General features: G+C 37.3%; 1 protein-coding gene across 4 annotated transcripts in view; it reads right to left on the reverse strand.

Moving 5' to 3' along the window:
* Nucleotides 1-17,980, reverse strand: part of TMTC2 (transmembrane O-mannosyltransferase targeting cadherins 2) — a 238,626-nt gene that overhangs the window by 36,750 nt on the left and 183,896 nt on the right. For 3 of the 4 annotated variants that reach the window (XM_053942254.1, XM_053942257.1, XM_053942258.1), the window contains one exon: nt 12,022-12,103. In XM_053942254.1, coding sequence (XP_053798229.1) covers nt 12,022-12,103 — 82 coding nt within the window. Of the gene's footprint in view, nt 1-579; nt 630-12,021; nt 12,104-17,980 lie in introns of those variants that run through there. The other variant, XM_053942255.1, reaches the window with a different exon arrangement.

Here is a 17,980-nt window from a genome sequence, read left to right on the forward strand (position 1 = left end):
GACCTGGGAGGGAGGAAAGCAGAGGGAGGGGTGAGCAGGAGTCCCTGCCTCTGCATTCCCATGGTTCCCAGAGACCCAGGAGGGAGGGAAGCAAGGGGAGGGGGGAGCAGGGGAAGGTTTCTGAGCATTTTGCAGATTCCACGGATCGGGTCAAGGTGGCAGTTGAGAAGCATGTAGAGGGATCAGTGGTCCAAGACAAGCTTGTCCCAGAAACATCATCCATGAACGCTGAAACACAGCTCGGGAGAAAAGAAATCCCAGAAAATCCCAGAAGCCATGTGGTCGCCTTGGCTGCTGTGCCTCCAAAGAACACCGTTCCAAGGCAGCCTCCATTGAAACGCCAATGCTTCCACTGTGATCGGAAGGGACATGTTATCCAATGTCCATTTGTGGGGAGGGCACCTCCAGGAACAGTGGGAGGGGGAGGGGGGAAGGAGACCCCACTTTCCCAAAAAACTGAAAAAGGAACGCAAATCTGGTTCACGTGAAGATAAAAATAAGGCAGGCCACAGCACCTCAAGGGGAGGTGTGATTTATCAAGTAGTGCAGGTGGTGAGTCGCAACGTCAGAGTGCCTGTGGGTGCAGCAGATGACCCCACCAATCGGGGCATGGCATCAAACTGCAGGCGCTGCAAAGAGAAAAGATCCTACATCATTTAAAAAAAAAATTTCCCCAAAGCCACAGAAAAATCTCCTCAGCTACCCCAGTCCGTGTGTGTCCCCAGTCCACGTGTTTGTAATAAAGTTGTTGTCCCACTTCTCCTATCTCAAGCACCCGGAGAAGAACCGGTCCCAGCATCATTGCAGCAAGCCCTCTCCATCTGCAAAGGGCAGCCATTGCAGCAGCAGAAGAAAACACCAGGAGCAGAAGCTGAGTGAAGAAGCAACCAGACGAGCAGTGAAAAAGACCATACAGCCGTCCTTTTTTATATTTTGAAAAACAGGGAGATGTTGTATCCCAGGTTTGGGTTCAGAATAGGGGTTCTGATATGTGTTAGTTAGCCGGTGATGTGTACCCCTGTGCACCTCCCAGGTTTCTCCCCCACCCCCGCAGTAGTCGGCTCCAGGTTACTTACCATTGGAGCTCACCATGCCAGTCCTGCAACCACCCCCCTGTCCACTCCAGAGAGTTCCGTGTCTGTTTCCCCATTCCCGCAACCCCATTCGCCCCGGATCCCGGTCTGCCCCTGTCACATCCCCGTTGGTTACCCTGATCCATGTCACACCCCCGTAGCCTGCCCCCATTGGGCGAGGGGGGCTTCTGCCTCTCTTGGCCCGCCCCCTATAATACCCTATGCCTTCCTTTGTTCGTGGCCATTTTCGTCCACGTGGGCGCTGGGGAGCAAGCACTCATACAGGGTGAGGGGAGAAAACAGAAGTGCAAAACCAAGAAAATCTCTGCATCAAGATATAGACAGTTTAACATGGGGAAGAAAAAAAACCCCAAACTGAAACAGCAAACAGCAAAGTGAAGGAAATTTCTCACCACTTCTCATAGGTAGAGATGCTCAGCCAGTTTCCAAACAAAGCCATCTCAGAAGCCAAAACCCTTCTTGTTTCTCTACTCCAGTTTTTATTGCTGAACACAATGTTATACCAACTGTTGTATCTATCCCTTTGGCCAGCTCAGATCAGCTGTCCAAGCTATGCTCCCTCCCAAAAAGAGAAAGCCTTGACACTGCTTAAACACTATTCAGCAGCAGCCAAAACTTTGGTGTGTGTTATCAAGGCTGCTTTAGTCACAAATTCAAAACAAGGCATCATCCAGGCTGCTATGAAGTTAACACTATCACAGCCAGACCCAGTACAAGGTGGAAACTTTCAGTTAAAAATTGATTTGCCAAGTTCTTCTGAAAGGCAGACTAATTTTATTCACACATCTCAATTTAATTTAAAGTACCTAAGTAGAAAAATACCATTTTGAAAACATTAGCTGCCATTCATTTTAATCTGATATACTAAAATCAGAATGAGCCAGATTGGCAGTTTACTGCTGTGCTTTCTTCATTATAAAACAGACTTCTGAACCTTTCTTGTCAAAGCCATAAAAAGGTTTTCTCAAGAGAAGAGCACTAGCAGGGTGTAATATTGGCAAGGTGTTGAAGGTGGATCAGAAGGTATGATCCACAAGCCCCTGCATCCAGGAACCACTTGTGTGGGTCTAAATTTATATGTAGGATTTTATTCTCTGACAAGCAGCTGGCAAACCTTATGAGATACTGCCCAACATCACATAGAGAGCTTACTTATTGCAGATGTCATGATTCCAGCTCTTGCCAACAACACAAATTATGGTAGCCTGACTTTTTTTGGAATCACAACAGCTTTTGAGAAAACAGGTCCAAATACCACATTTTCCTATCTAGAGGAAAGAATATTTTTCATTACTCTTCTAAACTGGAAGTGGGAAATCCACAGTCCAGGAAAAGATGTGACTTTCAGAAACACTGTGGTTTGCCTGGAATGTTACTTTTTTTTTGATAATTTTTTCCACCTTTCTTGCTAGACAGCACAGGGGTGAGAGTAAATATGTAGTCAAGAGTTGTTAAAGACCTTTGATAGCAGAGAACTGATTCAATATTTCACAATCCTCTTAGTAATTTTCCCCTAAACTATCTAAGAATCAGAAATAGCATTAAAGCTGCTGAAATCTGTACTTGCAGCCTTGTTCAAACGTACTTTTCATTGCAAACCATCAACAGTGGTTTTGAGTTTATATTTGACCAAAAACTTTTGGGGCAATACATACAATTTAGTGAAAAGTGAGATATAAGTATGTATGTAACTTAAACAAGAACAAAAAAATTCCAGTTCCCAGCAATTGAAAAGAACAGTTTATTTTCATGTTTTATCGATTTTTAAAAAGTATTTATCCACATAAATGAAAGCCTACAGCTCTCTATCCTGTATAATTGTCTCCCTAAAACAATCATGAACATTTGTAAAGCATTTGTTAAGATATGCACCACCAACAATTTAAAAGCCATACATCTGAACTGTTAGTTCTGCTGCTTTATTGTAACAAGAAAGGTATTAATTGGAAAGATATTAATTGGTTGGGATATGTCTCTGTGTAAAAATCTTTTATGTTCAGAGCACAAAGGCATTAATTACTGTGTTCCTCTAGAATGGGCTTAACTATTCCTTGCAGGCACTGTGAGCCTTTATTTTACTAGATAAAAGTGCAATTTGCTTAATTTACTAGATAAAAGTGCAATTTGCACCAATCTTTTAGTTGAAATGTTCCCTCTTTTACTCACTGGCAAACACACAAATGTACTCTCTCCCAGAACAGAGTAGATTTCTGAAATAGCTCATCTTGCTGGTGTTGATTTTGAAAAGAGCTATCTTGAATGTTCTCAGAATGCTGCTGGTTCTGCATTTACTCAGGTTGCTATGACAGACTTGTGGTGTGGTATCTTTAGTAATGTGAGCAAAACTGAGTAAACTACCTTCTGAATAATAATGAAAAAAACTTCCAAAATCATCCTAAACAGGAATTTATTTTTTTTAATATACATTTCTCACCAAGTCTTCTGCTTCTTATCCTCTTCAAAAGAGTTTTTTAGTTCCACAACATGAAAAGTGGCTCTACCAAGATTCGACTGTAAAATCTGTTTGCAATAAACTTCACTAGAAGCTCTTTCAGCACATTCAGCATTGAGGATTGGAAGCTGAATATCTGCTGGTGCTTTCAAAGCATTTCAAATTTCAAGAGAAAGAAGAAGAGGGAGCAGATTCTGGCTGACTCAATGCATTGTATTTTGTCCGATGCAGATGATATCTTGAGAGCAGAATTATATTCTCAGTGGCAGAACCATCATTGAAGTTACTATCAACTTCAGCTCTGCTGTGGCAATGCAGAACTAAAGAGCTGATGTAACCAGAGATTTCAAAATGGAAAATTTAAATTGCACTCAGTGGAAGAAATGAGGAGAGACCTTGCCTGCAAGTTGATTTCCAAAGTATTTCAGATGATGAATCAATGTTTCAAGATGCAAAATCAACAGACATGACCTAATGTAACTGTTTCGTTTAGGAGTTTCAAAACAGATTCACTGGCTGTGAAGGAGCAGTTCTCAGAGCAAGGGAATGTTTTATTAAATATCCTGCTTTTCCAGACCTGTTAAGACAATTTCTTGCTGAACTTGGAAGATGTAATAGGAGAAACAAAGGCAACTTATATCACAATCACCCAAATGGTAGCAGCATTTCAGTTTTTACTGCTCCTTGTATCCCATTCCATCTTAATTGAAATGTGTACTCTTGGTTTCTTGATGGAAGGACTTCTGGAGACCTTCTCCCTTTAATGAGTTCCCAAAGAGAAAATTCTTCCATGCAAATAAAACATAATGAAACACTAAGCAAGTCAGTGGGTACTGCAATATCATTATATGCACTGGCTTGGAAAATAATTTTTTTTATTAGTCCTTTTCTTTGTCTGAAAAACTTATCTGTTGCAATTTTGCTAAATGTACCACTGGATTCAGAGCACAATCATAGACAAGAGAGAAAAAATTAACTAGCAAACCTTTGGGACTTGATGACTAAACCTGTAACCACATCTGGATCACTGGAAGCTCTCACCAAACCAAAAGATTAATGATGAAAATATATACTACAGAGGATCTCATGATTTACAAATACTGAGGAAGATCCCGAACTCTATATCATTTTCCAGACACCTGATGATGTATAAGGTTTGGAAATGTAAAATTTGGCTGAAAAAGAACTATCCAGTTGCACTTTCGTAGCAGCTTCATGCTTTCTCTACAAAAATCCCCATGAAATAGTACTCATAGGTCAAAACATATGACCATTAGCAAAGAAGCCCTCAGCATTGTTTGTGCCACAAAACCTCCAGCACTGTTCATGTTAATTTTTCAGTCCCTACAGAAATGCCCCATTTTGGCAATATGGAAGAAGCACATAGACACATTTCTAACCCTGTCTCTGATCTGCACTATCTATATCACATCCCTTCAGCAGTCTAGTATATTGTGCTGAGGAAGCAGAGTCAACCATGTATTAGAGATGTCAGAATGATTAGATTTAAGGCTAAACCCAAGGGAAGAGCCAGAAGCATGGAAATTCCACAGCATTTCAGATCAGTGACCTAGCTTGTTTGGAAATACTCCACTGCATTCCACTTGAGTGATTGGTTCTAAAGAGAGTTTGGAAAAATAGTTATTATAGTGGTCTGTAATAATCTTCTTTTAATGTTGTGTGATAACAGTAGCCTAGAGTGACAAAAAGGACTTACAATTGGTTGATTGTCCTGAACAGCTCAGTTTTTGTCCTCAGTTTGGAACTAAGAAATACTGTTGGTTAGTAGTAGCTAAAGATTTTCCTAAAGTTTGTAGAGAGAGTTCTGAGAGCAAAAAGGTCAGCAGCTTAATGAAGTATTTCTGCAAGACAGTTACATCTTCCTGCTTCAAGTCTAGGAATCCTCTCTTCTTGGAATTACATTCATTGATATTGCAGGAGCAGGTATATGCCATAGTCCAAAGGCAGGATCCTGATTTGATGGCACATAGTATGTTCAAGACAGAGAGACCCTTTCTCCAAAGAGCACATATGTTCTATGAACATGTATTATTTGAATATCATAAACTAGTTTATAGTTTTCCTACACTGTATACCAATGTTGGGATTTCCCAAAGATTTAAAATGACAAAGCCTCTGTCATCAGCAGAAAGGTTCACGAGTGCACATTGGGAAGTGACTTAGTGATGGACGTACTATATCTGGTTCACTTTGACCCTCATAAGGGATTTAATTTCTCAATACAAAATCATCATGTAGCATCTGGGGTTCCCAATGCAGCAGACCCATGGACTTTTATTTATCATTTGGTATATACTGCATTTAGCTAACCTGTCAATCAGAAACAGGATAATCCATTCACTGGATTTATGTCTTATTAAGTTTTATCCATTTCATTGACAAAAGTGAACACTGACCTACCTGTGGACTAGCATGACATTTTTACCTTCCACATAAAGCTCTCCTAAAGGAATTAGTAAGATTTCATGAGTCAAGTCATCATTTCGTGATGTTCCTCTTTTTTATAAATACAACATTGATACTCTATTTTTCATTAGTTCACTGCTTTCTTCATAGGAGCTTTTCCTTAAATATGTGGGGAAAATATATAATTTTTTTCTTAGGCTGCTCTTCAGTCAATGAAGACAAAAAGCACAAAACTCAAGCAATGAGAACAATGTGACTACACTGAAATATTATAGATGCAGCACAAAGAATCAGTTAGGTTGAAAAGACCTTAATGATCATCGAGTCCAACCTTTGACTGAACACCACCATGCTCATTACATATAGTGCTAAGTGTCATGACCAGTCCTTTCTTGAACTTCTCCAATGATGGTGACTCCACCACCTCCCTGGACATCCTCTTCCAATGCATAACTACCCTTTCTGTGAAGAAATTCTTCCTATGTCCAACCTGAGCCTCCTCTTGCTCAGCTTGAGGCCTTTTCCTTTAATCCTGTCACTGATTGCCGGGGAGAAGAGACCAACCCCCACCTGTCTCCTTTCAGATAGGTGGAGAGAGTGACTGGGTCTCCCCTGAGCCTCCTTTTCTCCAGGCTGAACAACCCCAGCTCCCTCAGTCACTCCTTACAGGACTTGTGCTCCAGACCCTTCCCCAGCCTTGTTGCCCTTCTCTGGGCATTCTCCAGCTCCTCAATGTCTTTCTTGCAGGCCCAGAACCAGACCCAGGACACAGGACTCAAGGTGTGGCCTCACCAGTGCCAAGTACAGGGACACAATCCCTGCCCAGGTCCTGCTGGCCACACTATTGCTGATCCAGGCCAGGATGCCATTAGCCTTCTTGGCCACCTGGGCACATGCTGGCCTATGTTCAGCTGCTGACAACCAACACCCCCAGCTACTTGTCCTCTGCGCAGTTTTCCAGCTGCTCTGCCCCCAGCCTGCGGTGCTGCAAGGGGTCATTGTGACTGAAATCCAGGACCTGGCACTTCACCTTACTGAACCTCAATCTAAGCAGAAATATCTAAGAAAAAAAAATGAAGTCACATCTGTAAATATATAAAAATTCTCACACTCACTAATACATGTAAGCCTAAGACAAAGACTGAAAAAAATGGTGCTTGAAAACTCACTGCTATTATATTTCAATGAAATATACTTTGATCCTTAAACCATAGCAATTACAACCCATTTTCAGGCTGTGACATAGGAGTAGTAAAGCAGCCATCTTTGGAAGTAAGACAGATACAAAGTGCTCATAAATTTAGGTTAAAATTTAGACATCAAAAAAGGGCTAAGAGCTCTTTGCAGAAACAGTGACTAGAAAGATTATGATGAAATTGAAAAACAATTAAAAAGGCAGTTAAGAAGTTAAACTTGCTTAAAAAGAAACAGATAATGTAAGAAAATCTATAAAAATAACTCCTAAATTATCACAAATTCAAAAGTGAAAGACAATGTAAAAACAAAAGTGTATTTGGGAATATGTTAATCTGTTCTTAGTTCAATTAGGATATAGCTAATACACTTCAGTTTTATGTAATCTGAAAGTCTCTTTTTGTTTTACATCTCTAACAGGGAATGCATTTAAAAAGGCAGATGATCAGTGTGAAATGCCAAATTAAGTGAATGCATAATTAATATAATTAGAATAATCCAATTTTATAATGAAAAAAGGAATCTTTAAACAATTTAGGCTTATTAGAAACAATGTATTATTCAAAGGAAACTATTTTAAAAGGAGGTGTCAACAGCTATTAATAAAACAGAGTTAATTTGAAAATCCTCTTGGGTTCTAGACTTTTCTATTCCAATTAAGCCATTACAAATATAAGGGAGAAGGGACCTTTACACATATTTATCTTGAAATCTTAGTACTCCTTTGTCTCTTTGTTTTATTCCCCACTCCATTTTCATCACTTTGGAGAAAGGCCACTATATGCACATTAAGAGGCACAGTGCCAAAACCTATTTTTAGCAGACAAGTAAAATGAACTCTAGTGCTTTTTTAGTTTTCTTTTTTTGGTTCGGGGTTTTTTTTATTTTTGGGTTGTTTTTTTGTATGGGTTTTTTGTTTGTTTGTTTTGTTGTTGTTTGCTTGGTGGGTTTTTTATGATTATTATTTTATTTTTGTTTTTAAACAGCAAATTATAAATAAAATAAGACATTTCTGGAGATAAATGCTACACAACAAATATCACTGTAGATTTATGGTGTTTTTCATTTAAGGAAAAGCTAGTACAATTCAACAATTTCAAACTCCTCAATTACACTGCATCCTATTTACTGAAGAATTTGTTTTGTTGTTTTTTTTTTTTTTAAAGATGAGCACATAAATATGTCACTGTTTGAAATGCACCTCATATTTGTGCACTGACAGAATTTATACATAATCTTTCTTCAGCTTCTCCTGAGATAGGCTCAGTGCAGACAGAAACAGAGACCTTTGCCTCCTCTGTCATATATCCAAATACTATATCCAAAACTACATAGTCTGTGAACCTTAAGGACACTTGTCTGACCTGACTAAACATCTCCATGTTGACAAATTTGATGTACTGATCCTTTAGCTGCCATTATATTCTTAAAATATTTAGAAGACAGAAAACTTTCCCAGAGAAAAAATATAGAAATTAAAAAAATAAATAAATGTTAAGTTCAACCTCTTTTAGTCAAAAGGGTTCATGTTAGGCAGTCTTTAGAAAATGTGCATTAAAAAATGTGTATAAAAAATATCCAATTAAATGCCACAAACCTTACAGAAGCATACAAATTCAGTATCCAAAAAAATTCCTCCAGTTTTCTAGTTCAAAACCGTCTATATGGTGGGAGGAAAAAAAAAAAGTATCGTTGCTTCTTTACTCTTTCCTCTCTCACTTTTTCTTCTTCCTTATTCATTAGAATTTTCTCTCTTCCATCTGTGAGGTGTAGCCTACTGTGTACCTGAGCAGCTTGTAGCAGATCACTCATCAACCCTCATGTATTTGTAAGATGTAACGGTTTTGCACCAGGTTCAGATGTTCAGACAACTGGCATATGAGAGGTAGAAAGGAAAGAAGGGTAAAAGAAAGGTGGTCAGGTGAGCAGCAGCCTGCATTTCCACCTGAGAGGGGACTGCCATCCTCTCTGGTCACTAGAGTAAAAGCCACTTCCCCTTATGTCCAATGGAGTGGCATCATGTCAGCAGTCTACAAGGATTTATATATCTTCATCTTTTTCACTATTTCTCCCTTCAGACATCTTCAAGCATAATGAGTCTGGGAAACACTGCTTAAAACTTAAATCCCCTTAAAACCAAAGTCAGCCAAGTACCTACAGAAAACTAATTATAATGCCAGCTTGAGCAGAGAAACATGTTGTGGTGGTATCTTTCAAGGAGCAACCATCAAACTGTTCCAATCTCTCCAAATTTTCATGAGATTAAATAAGCTGCCTCCTTGCACCAAGTAATACCTAAAAATAGCTTTGGCTTATGGCTTGAATTAAAGCACATTGTAATACAAAGGTAAGCCTCTTAAAAGATACAGCATATTGACAGTTTTTCTCATAGCTCCAAGAAAAGTCCAGAAGGTTAGAAGTCAAAAAGAACATCTGCACAACCTGGAAGCACAAATGATAAGTGTATGCAATCCATGTGCACTTGGAAGAAAATCTTCTGTCCATTTATTCCTGCTACTCCATCAACACCCTGTCATGTCCCAACTGACCACTCTTTTCATTTGGCTGCTTTGTGAGATATGTGTTTTTTTAGGACTGATACCATCTACTTTATTCTCTCATCCAACATCTTCATGCTGAGAAAAAAAAGTAACCTCTAAGATTTACATGCAAAATATGGATGTATTCCCCAGGATGTAGACTGTACCTGTGACAAGGTGCTGGAACAAATTAATGAGATGGAGAGGTAAAGCTTGAAGTGTTCTCTAGAGATTCCAATGGATTATTTGGAATGCCCCTGGTAACACACAGTACATAGCTCTGATTAATTCCAGAACGAGGTGGAAAAGAGAAGATAAATAAAACTAGGAAGAAAAGAAAGAAAGAAAATACAAGGATAATTCAGTTCAAATTTTATAAAGTTCTGTACTCAAAGTGGCAAGGATTTGAGATCAGTAGTATTACACAGACACAAGAGCCAAGCAGAAGTATACCATATCTTTCTCATAGCTGCTTTGATATAACTGTAGAATAACATCACTGAATCAGTGAGGTGATCAGAAGTTATATTATGAAAAGATTTCACACACATTCAGAAGAGCTCTCTGGGTAAAATGCTGCAAGACCTAGTGACTGTTAAAGAGAACCTTCTTGTGCCTATTGCCCTTCAGCATCCCATTTTACTATGCTGTTGTTCCAAACATTGACTGAATTTTGCCCTTCACTCTTAACCTGCTGAGTAGAACCTCGTTTATGTTGATTATCACCTCTGCACAATGACAGAACCCACGTTTTGAACCTGGTACACAATAAAGGAAAAGTTTTCCAACGTTTTTAGGGAATAATCTTAATTAGGAAATAACACACCATGTTAATATTATAATCTGGTAATGAAGAAGTCAATATATCAGACATGAATGATGATTTGAATAACCATGCTTTTAGTTTATAGGATACTTGAAAATGAGACAGAGGGAATATTGCAGGAAAGGATAAGCAAGTTGATGAGTAATGAGCGAAAAAGAAAAAAAGTTCTAGACCTATAATAAAATACACTAAATCCTAACATCATTTGCTGAGATGTACTGTTGAGACCAACCATTGAATTTATATGCAAAGATTTCTTAATAACTGAGGACATATTTCTTAGTAACAAAGGCTGGGAGGGGCTTGAGTAGGATTTCAAGAAACCATCAGCTTGATGGTTTGAAATATGCACGATACTTACATCCAACTGAAATAATGGGGTTTATATGCACAAATATCCCTATCATCTTTACTTGTACATGCATAAAGAGAAGATAAGGCTATGAACTGCAATGTTTCATAACGCAAAATAATGCAACACTGGGCTACATTAATTTAAATACAATGACATGTTCTAAGTCAAAAGGCTGACTCTGGGAATCTAACATACAGAATTTCATATTTCATAGGACCAAACAGATACAACATATGAGCAATTCAGACAAAGATATCACAGAGTAAAAACATGGTTATTATGTGAGATTGATTTTCCCTCTTACCTGCTCATTTTTATTTATTTCACCAGTAAGAACCAGAAGAGAAAATGAAAATAATATATAAAGATATATATATAGCGTGCTTTGTAGTTTCCTACCTTCTTCCTAAGCTAAGATGAAACTTATTGCTTTCTATGTTCCAATTGGCACAACATAGCTTGCATTTTAAGATTTGTCCATTATCAGCTTTAAAATACAGCAAGAATTAGTCCATAAAGATAAATAACTTTGGTTCCCTGAGACTAAACACATCTGGAAGTATTTTTTGCACATCTAGCAAAAACAATCCAAAATTACAAAGATACCTTCAAATTAACTGTGTGCTTTATGCAACATGCATGGCTTAAAAGGAAAGATACAGACAACTTGTCAAAACCTTTTGTAATACTTAGCCATTTCAAGCCAAGAAGGTGGTGGGAAGGAGGTAGATGTAAGGCCTATAAGACATTTCAATATATGGAATTCACACGCACTGAAGTAAAACTTCTGGTTGCCCACCTATCAACAATCACTGAAGTCAGGCCAAAACTGTTAACAATAATATTCCAGGCCATGAAACTCTGACATATGGCAATAGTCACCTTTGTTCTCTCCCAGAGAGGCAGCAATATCGAAATTCCTGTCATAGGAGGAAAGCTATGCAAAATATGAAAATCTTCACCTTTCCCTCTACAGTGATGGAAAAATGGTAACAAAGTAATATATGGTAGATTAGTTTCTCCCCTTTTAAAGAAGGTATTTTGCCAGTCGAACTTCTCAAATCTTTAATCACTTGAAGAGATTAACAGCAAGCCTGGAATACATGTTGAAATCCTATCTATCTGAAACATACCATAATGCATGTAGCAATTTCCTTTGGTAGGATCCAGCTGAATAGCCTTGATGAAGTACTTCTCTGCCTCACTCTTGCGTCCCTAAAAAAAAAAAAGAGGGGGGGTGAAGGGTGAAATTATTTTAACAGTGTGTCACCCTGGAGCAATCTGTCACTGCAGAAAAATAACCTAAATAAATAGAAATGTTTAAGTGCTACAGTAAGTTTTGTGGTCAGCTACTTTATGGTGCAGATCTCCAGACTGAGGAAGAAGTGTATCCAACACCATCAATGTCCAAGAGGAAAGAGCTCCTCACAGGACTATCTGTAGTCCTGCTACTCACAGGACTACCTAAAACCAAGTGCTTTCCAGATACTTCTTGAGCTCTGACAGGCTGGATGCTGTAGCCACTTCCCAGTGACCTTTGCAGCAAAAAACCTTTGCCTAATATCCATTCTGAATGTCCCCTGATGCAGCTCCATTTCTTTTCCTTGTACCTTAAATAACACTATATACACAGCCAAAGGTAAAGTTACCACAAATGAAAGTACATAAATAGAAAATATTTTAGGGTTTAATGTGGAAAATAAAAAAAAAATGTATTTCTGATTTTAATGTGGGAAGTCAGATTTTATCAGAAATCAATTCTGAAAACCATAAAACACCTGTAACAGAAATGGTAATTTTTAAAGACAATGGTAAAAGGTATGACAATTGATCAGGGAAAAAAAAAAACAAAACCCAAAACCAGCCAAATTAAGCCTAACAGAACTGATGGTAAAAAGAATAGACATTTTCTGAGACAGAGATTTCCTTATCACCAGAATCACCAAATCACTACAATTCCGTTATTGTATAGGAGTGCCAGAGCACATGCATTAGTGGTCATTATTCTTGAAAAAACAGTGATATTGGATTAGTCTAGTCTGATACTCAAATACAAATCACTATCATATATTCAGTAAGACACCTGTGACCTGTTTATCCCCATCACCACTAAATTGGCTGCTGTGGTTTTTGCTATAAAATAGGCAGCCTAAAGAATAAAGAACAGTTAAGCTTAACCCCTGTGGAAGAAAGGCATTGTGGTCTGTACCTCTCAAGTTGCCTTTTTTCCCCCTTGGAGCATTTTTTATTTGGTTGTTCTGTTGTGATGGTTTTCTTTGTTTGGTGGTATTTTTAAATAGTGTATAGATTTTTAGTGTTTCTTTTGGGGTAACTTGAAGTCTAGAAGGAATTTACCTGATAACATCACTATTGGAACCAAGAAATATTGTGTTAAGTCTTAAGTAAACTTTTAAAGAACGGATTTCATTCTATAGCTTCTGATTTATTTACTGTCTAGACCCCTATTGAAATATTCACTTCAGTCATTAAGCTTTGACCATTTTGTATTAAAAATATGTAATGAAATGTGAAGTAAATTTCCAGGTTAGTCCCTTTCTTTTCTGTTCAGTCTTAAAACACATTTTATATTTTCTGATAAAGAAATGTATTAATATCTACTCATATTTCACTGGCCAGTCAGTAGAATAAAAATTCAGTATTTTCACATGCTGTTTTCACTGAGTCCTATGAATTTCTCCTGAGCTACATTTGGCCTATTTTTCCACAATTACTGACAAAATTACTACATACTGAGTAACTATAGCAGCTTTATTCAACCATGTAATACAACAAAAAAAGATCTATCTTTTGTTGGGTTAGAACTAGATGATTTTTAAGGTTATTTCCAAACCCAAAATAGTCTGTGATTCTTTAATGAAAGCAGTTCATTCTGTGTCAGTGATGTTGTCTATAACAAGCTTTAAATTTATGTTGAGTAAAGTGAGAAGTTTAGGGCTCCCTCTTCCCTGTCTACAGGAAGTTAGAAACACAATACCGAAGATGAGATCCCTAAAGGAGATTAGTGAGGGGTTATGTGCCTAAATACTTGTTCCAGAGTAATTTATGAACTAGACAGATATGGTGTATTTAAATGAAAATATTCTGTTTTACAATTAATTCTATTAGAGCTGGCATGCAGCCAAACACATGTCCTAAGGGGACCGGAAAGTATATCTATGGGTGCAATACTTCTGGCACACAGGCAGCCTCTGAAGAAATACAAGCTTAATAGATGTCAGCTATTGAAATTTCTGTAGTTCAGAAATCCTGTCATTCAGATTGGACATGTTAAAGCTCCAGATACACCAGATAACCAAAACTTTTTAAAAAGGGCTTACACTTCTGAAGTCAGTAAACCTGATTTTCTCTACTGAAGAGGGAAACCCATTCCTTTTAGCCCCTACTAGTGAATTGCTTGTAAGCTGGAAACAAAAATGAAAACAACTCACATTTTGCAAAGTCAGAACTAAATACAAACTGCGCATGTATCAATTTTAACCCTCTAGAGATTTCAAGTGTCAAGAAAGCTCATAATGTCTATGCTAGGCTCCAAAGACAAACTTACTACAAGACAGAAAAGCAGTAGTGGCTGTTGCTTGGCTTAACTTGATTTCTTAGGCAAGGCATTTTCATGGACTCAATGTCATTTTTATATTGTCATTATGTGACTTTAACTGAAATATCCAATTTTCATTAAAAAAAAATCTTCCTAGAAGCAGTACTAACAGCCAAGGGACACAGTTTCCCAAAATGAAATACCTAAGAGCTTTGCTGATCTAATTAAATTGACCTGCTCAGAAAATGCCTTTTTACTAATTAAAGATTTCTCTATGTGTAGGCATTTATTGGCCCCCTAAGTATTACTGAAAATATTTTTGTTTGCTTTAAAGGATTTGATTATTGAAAGAAGAAACTGTTCAAAGATCATGACTAGATTTAACAGAGCATTTCAATTCCTATGACTTAGAGACAGTCACAATTCTTTTGACATCATGACTGTTCTCCCTCATTCCTGCTTCCTTCCCATTTGTGTAAATCTAGACAGACAGGAGAAAAAGTAGCAATGAACCAGTGACATTAAAGATGACAATATGACAGATTTTTCCAACAGAAATGCAAATATTCTTTCTGTGCTGAAACACCAGCAGCAAGTAATTACAGAAATTGTAAATGTTGAATTAGTCTATTCATCAACACCATTCTCCTTTTCCCCTGCTGTCCCATTCTTTTCTGTTTTCCTATCTTCCATTTATTTCTATGTTTTCATTTATTTATATTTATTTTGAGATGACAGTCAAGCACTACACCAATTACTGAATACAATAGGGTATTTGATAGCAACACTCTGAGTAATTTCATAACCAAAAATGGCAGGATACTTCACTGGCCTTCTGTTTGTCAGAAGCATAAGCAACAATCAGCTGCAGGAAAAATATGGTCACTCACTGAGGAGCAATTATTGCAAAACTTAAGAAAAGTACTAAACTTCAACGTTGATACTTAAATGTCACAATCCTGTTACTTTTACATTAATCCAAAACACTGACTCTATCATGTCTGTGACTGCCTTTTCCCAATCCCCATTTGAAGAAAACATTTTAAAATAAAATATTTTATATTATAGGGTATCTTCTAGGATGATTATTGCTGAATTTAATAGTTGTAGCTCCAGCACCAAAATTTTACATGGAAAAGTAAATTTTTCTTACAGCACTTTGGGTGATTTTCCAAGCAGGCAAAAAATAGGAGATTAACAGCACTGTGTAGAGCCATGTAAAATTCAAGAAAACACTGTGCAATTTCTTCCAGAGAAATATAGCAAAGCCTGTAATTCCTAGATGTGACACACTAAATGTGACAATATGAGGCTGATGCTAAGAATTTTAGCAATTAGAGCCACTACTGCAAACTATGCGGGGTCATTTGTGGGCTCAACTTCACTCAAAACAGACAAAACAAAACTTAAAAACACTTATTTGTAATTGAAATAAAGCTTCTCAGACTTGCATGCTACTGTAACAACCAACCACTGACTGATGGCAGAGGCCAGACATTAGAAGGAGGGTTTCTTAGTCTTCTCTTTAGGACTACTGAAGTGAGAGAAAGAAAAAAAAATTAAAAGCCTTACTTGCAAATTATTTTTTTAGCAAGACAGCCAATGCCTTCTCTTCTAGAAGGTTTGCTCATATAATGGGAAACTAATTACAATACATGCTCAAGGCATCACCTGGCACTGTCATTTTTGACAGAGTAATTTTTATTCTAAATCTGAGAGCCTTGCAATTTTAAAGTCTTTCAAAAAATTATGCTTTTCTTTATAATGCAGAAATAAACTACCAAAGCAAGGGATGAAGCTCAGATGCTGTGGTAGGAAGCTACCAGAAGACTGGCTATGTTAACTAACATGTCACATAGAAAAATAAATTACTCACTATTTAAGCAGCTTAACAGGTTACAGGTCTGAAAAGCACATAATGCTAAAGCACTACAGCTCTAAACACCTACATGTCGTTTCAAAAATATAAAAAGGACAAACCTAAGCCCCAGACAACTGGCTATTTTCCAATTATTCTAGTAACTGAGCTACTAATCATGATTTTCAACCACTAAATTATGCTCTCCTAACATATTTTCAAGAAAATTGTAGCTTAGTGGGCTGTAATTCTTATATATAAACATATAACATGAACTAATATAGGAGCTAGGAAATTCTTAAAACTCATGATATTACGTAACAAGATTGTAAATTCATTAGCTATTCCTCTGGAGCTCTTAAGCTGGTCTGTTTTTCCTGCATATACAGCATCATGCCCAAGTTCATTTGGGCATTATTTGTATCTTGTCCAGCCTAAATGATTCTCTGATTCTATGTGATGCTGCTTTCAGTAAGCATTAATACTGGCAACAGACTTAAGAAGGTAGAAAAGCTGAGGTTAAAATTAAGTCACTTCATTGGAATTAAAGGAAGGAAGTAAAACATAGCTGAATTTGTGAACTTTACAGGTCTGACTTTACTGCTAGGGGTTTTATATTAGAATTGCCTTTGGCTGGAATTTAGGAACTTGTCTGGAAATTACCTCCTCTCCTCCTTTACACCCCCAATTTCACTGACAGAAAAATTTCCTATCTATATTAGCACCTACATCCACCCTTCAGTTCATCAGTGATCTCACATTTCTCTCCTAGAAAAGAGACAGTGTTATTAACAGTTTTGTCTCAGTACCTATATTCAGAAACAGGTTTGTATAAAGTTCAAAGGTTTGATTCCAACAGCAAAGAAGCCTTTAACACATCTCTAACATCCAAAAACTAATTGAAGTAGGCTTTTCTCTTTCCTAAATTTACAGGCTCTGAGAAAATTATCATTAACCCAGGTAGCATAAATAACAAATAAAATATAGTAAAAAATAACAGAAGAATAAATCACAGTGGTAGCTCAAGTTGGGATTGGGCTGAAATAACTATGCCAAAGGGAGCAGCTCTAATCTGAATCTCCAGGATGTTCATGAAGACTTCCAGGAAGCATGTCAGTTCCAGCAATTATATATTTGTGATGGGAACTAATAATAGGACAGTTCAGTATGCCAGAAACTAGACAAAATTCATTTTGTGAATCACTGAGCAGACAGTAACCTGCAAAACTAATTAAATTACGAAAATGGAGACAAAACCCACATATTTTACTGCCAAATCTCTTCATCCATTTTTGTGTTGAATATTTTTTTCAGACCTGTAGCTCAAAGAACTAACTGGAATTAATGCCAATTTTCAATAGATCAAAGATAAGTGAACTTTATTTTTCATTAATGAAGTAACCATCAGAAAAATATTGTGCCATCTGTAAATACTTTGTCATCATAATGTTCCTTGCTATATGTTTATGAAATCCTGAAAGTAAACAGGACATCAGCACCATCTTTTCAGCTTATACTGCTGTCAACAGAATGGACATCAACCCTATCTGTACATATTGCTATGAATATGAGAAGCGACAATAATAAAGACAAAAGCATCAAGAAATAATAACAAACAAATATGCAGAGAATAGACTAAAATTATGGCATAGAGCAAATACAGGAAAGCAAGCGTGTG

The sequence above is a fragment of the Vidua chalybeata genome, chromosome 5, assembly GCF_026979565.1.
Source record: "Vidua chalybeata isolate OUT-0048 chromosome 5, bVidCha1 merged haplotype, whole genome shotgun sequence".
Lineage (NCBI taxonomy): Eukaryota > Metazoa > Chordata > Aves > Passeriformes > Viduidae > Vidua > Vidua chalybeata.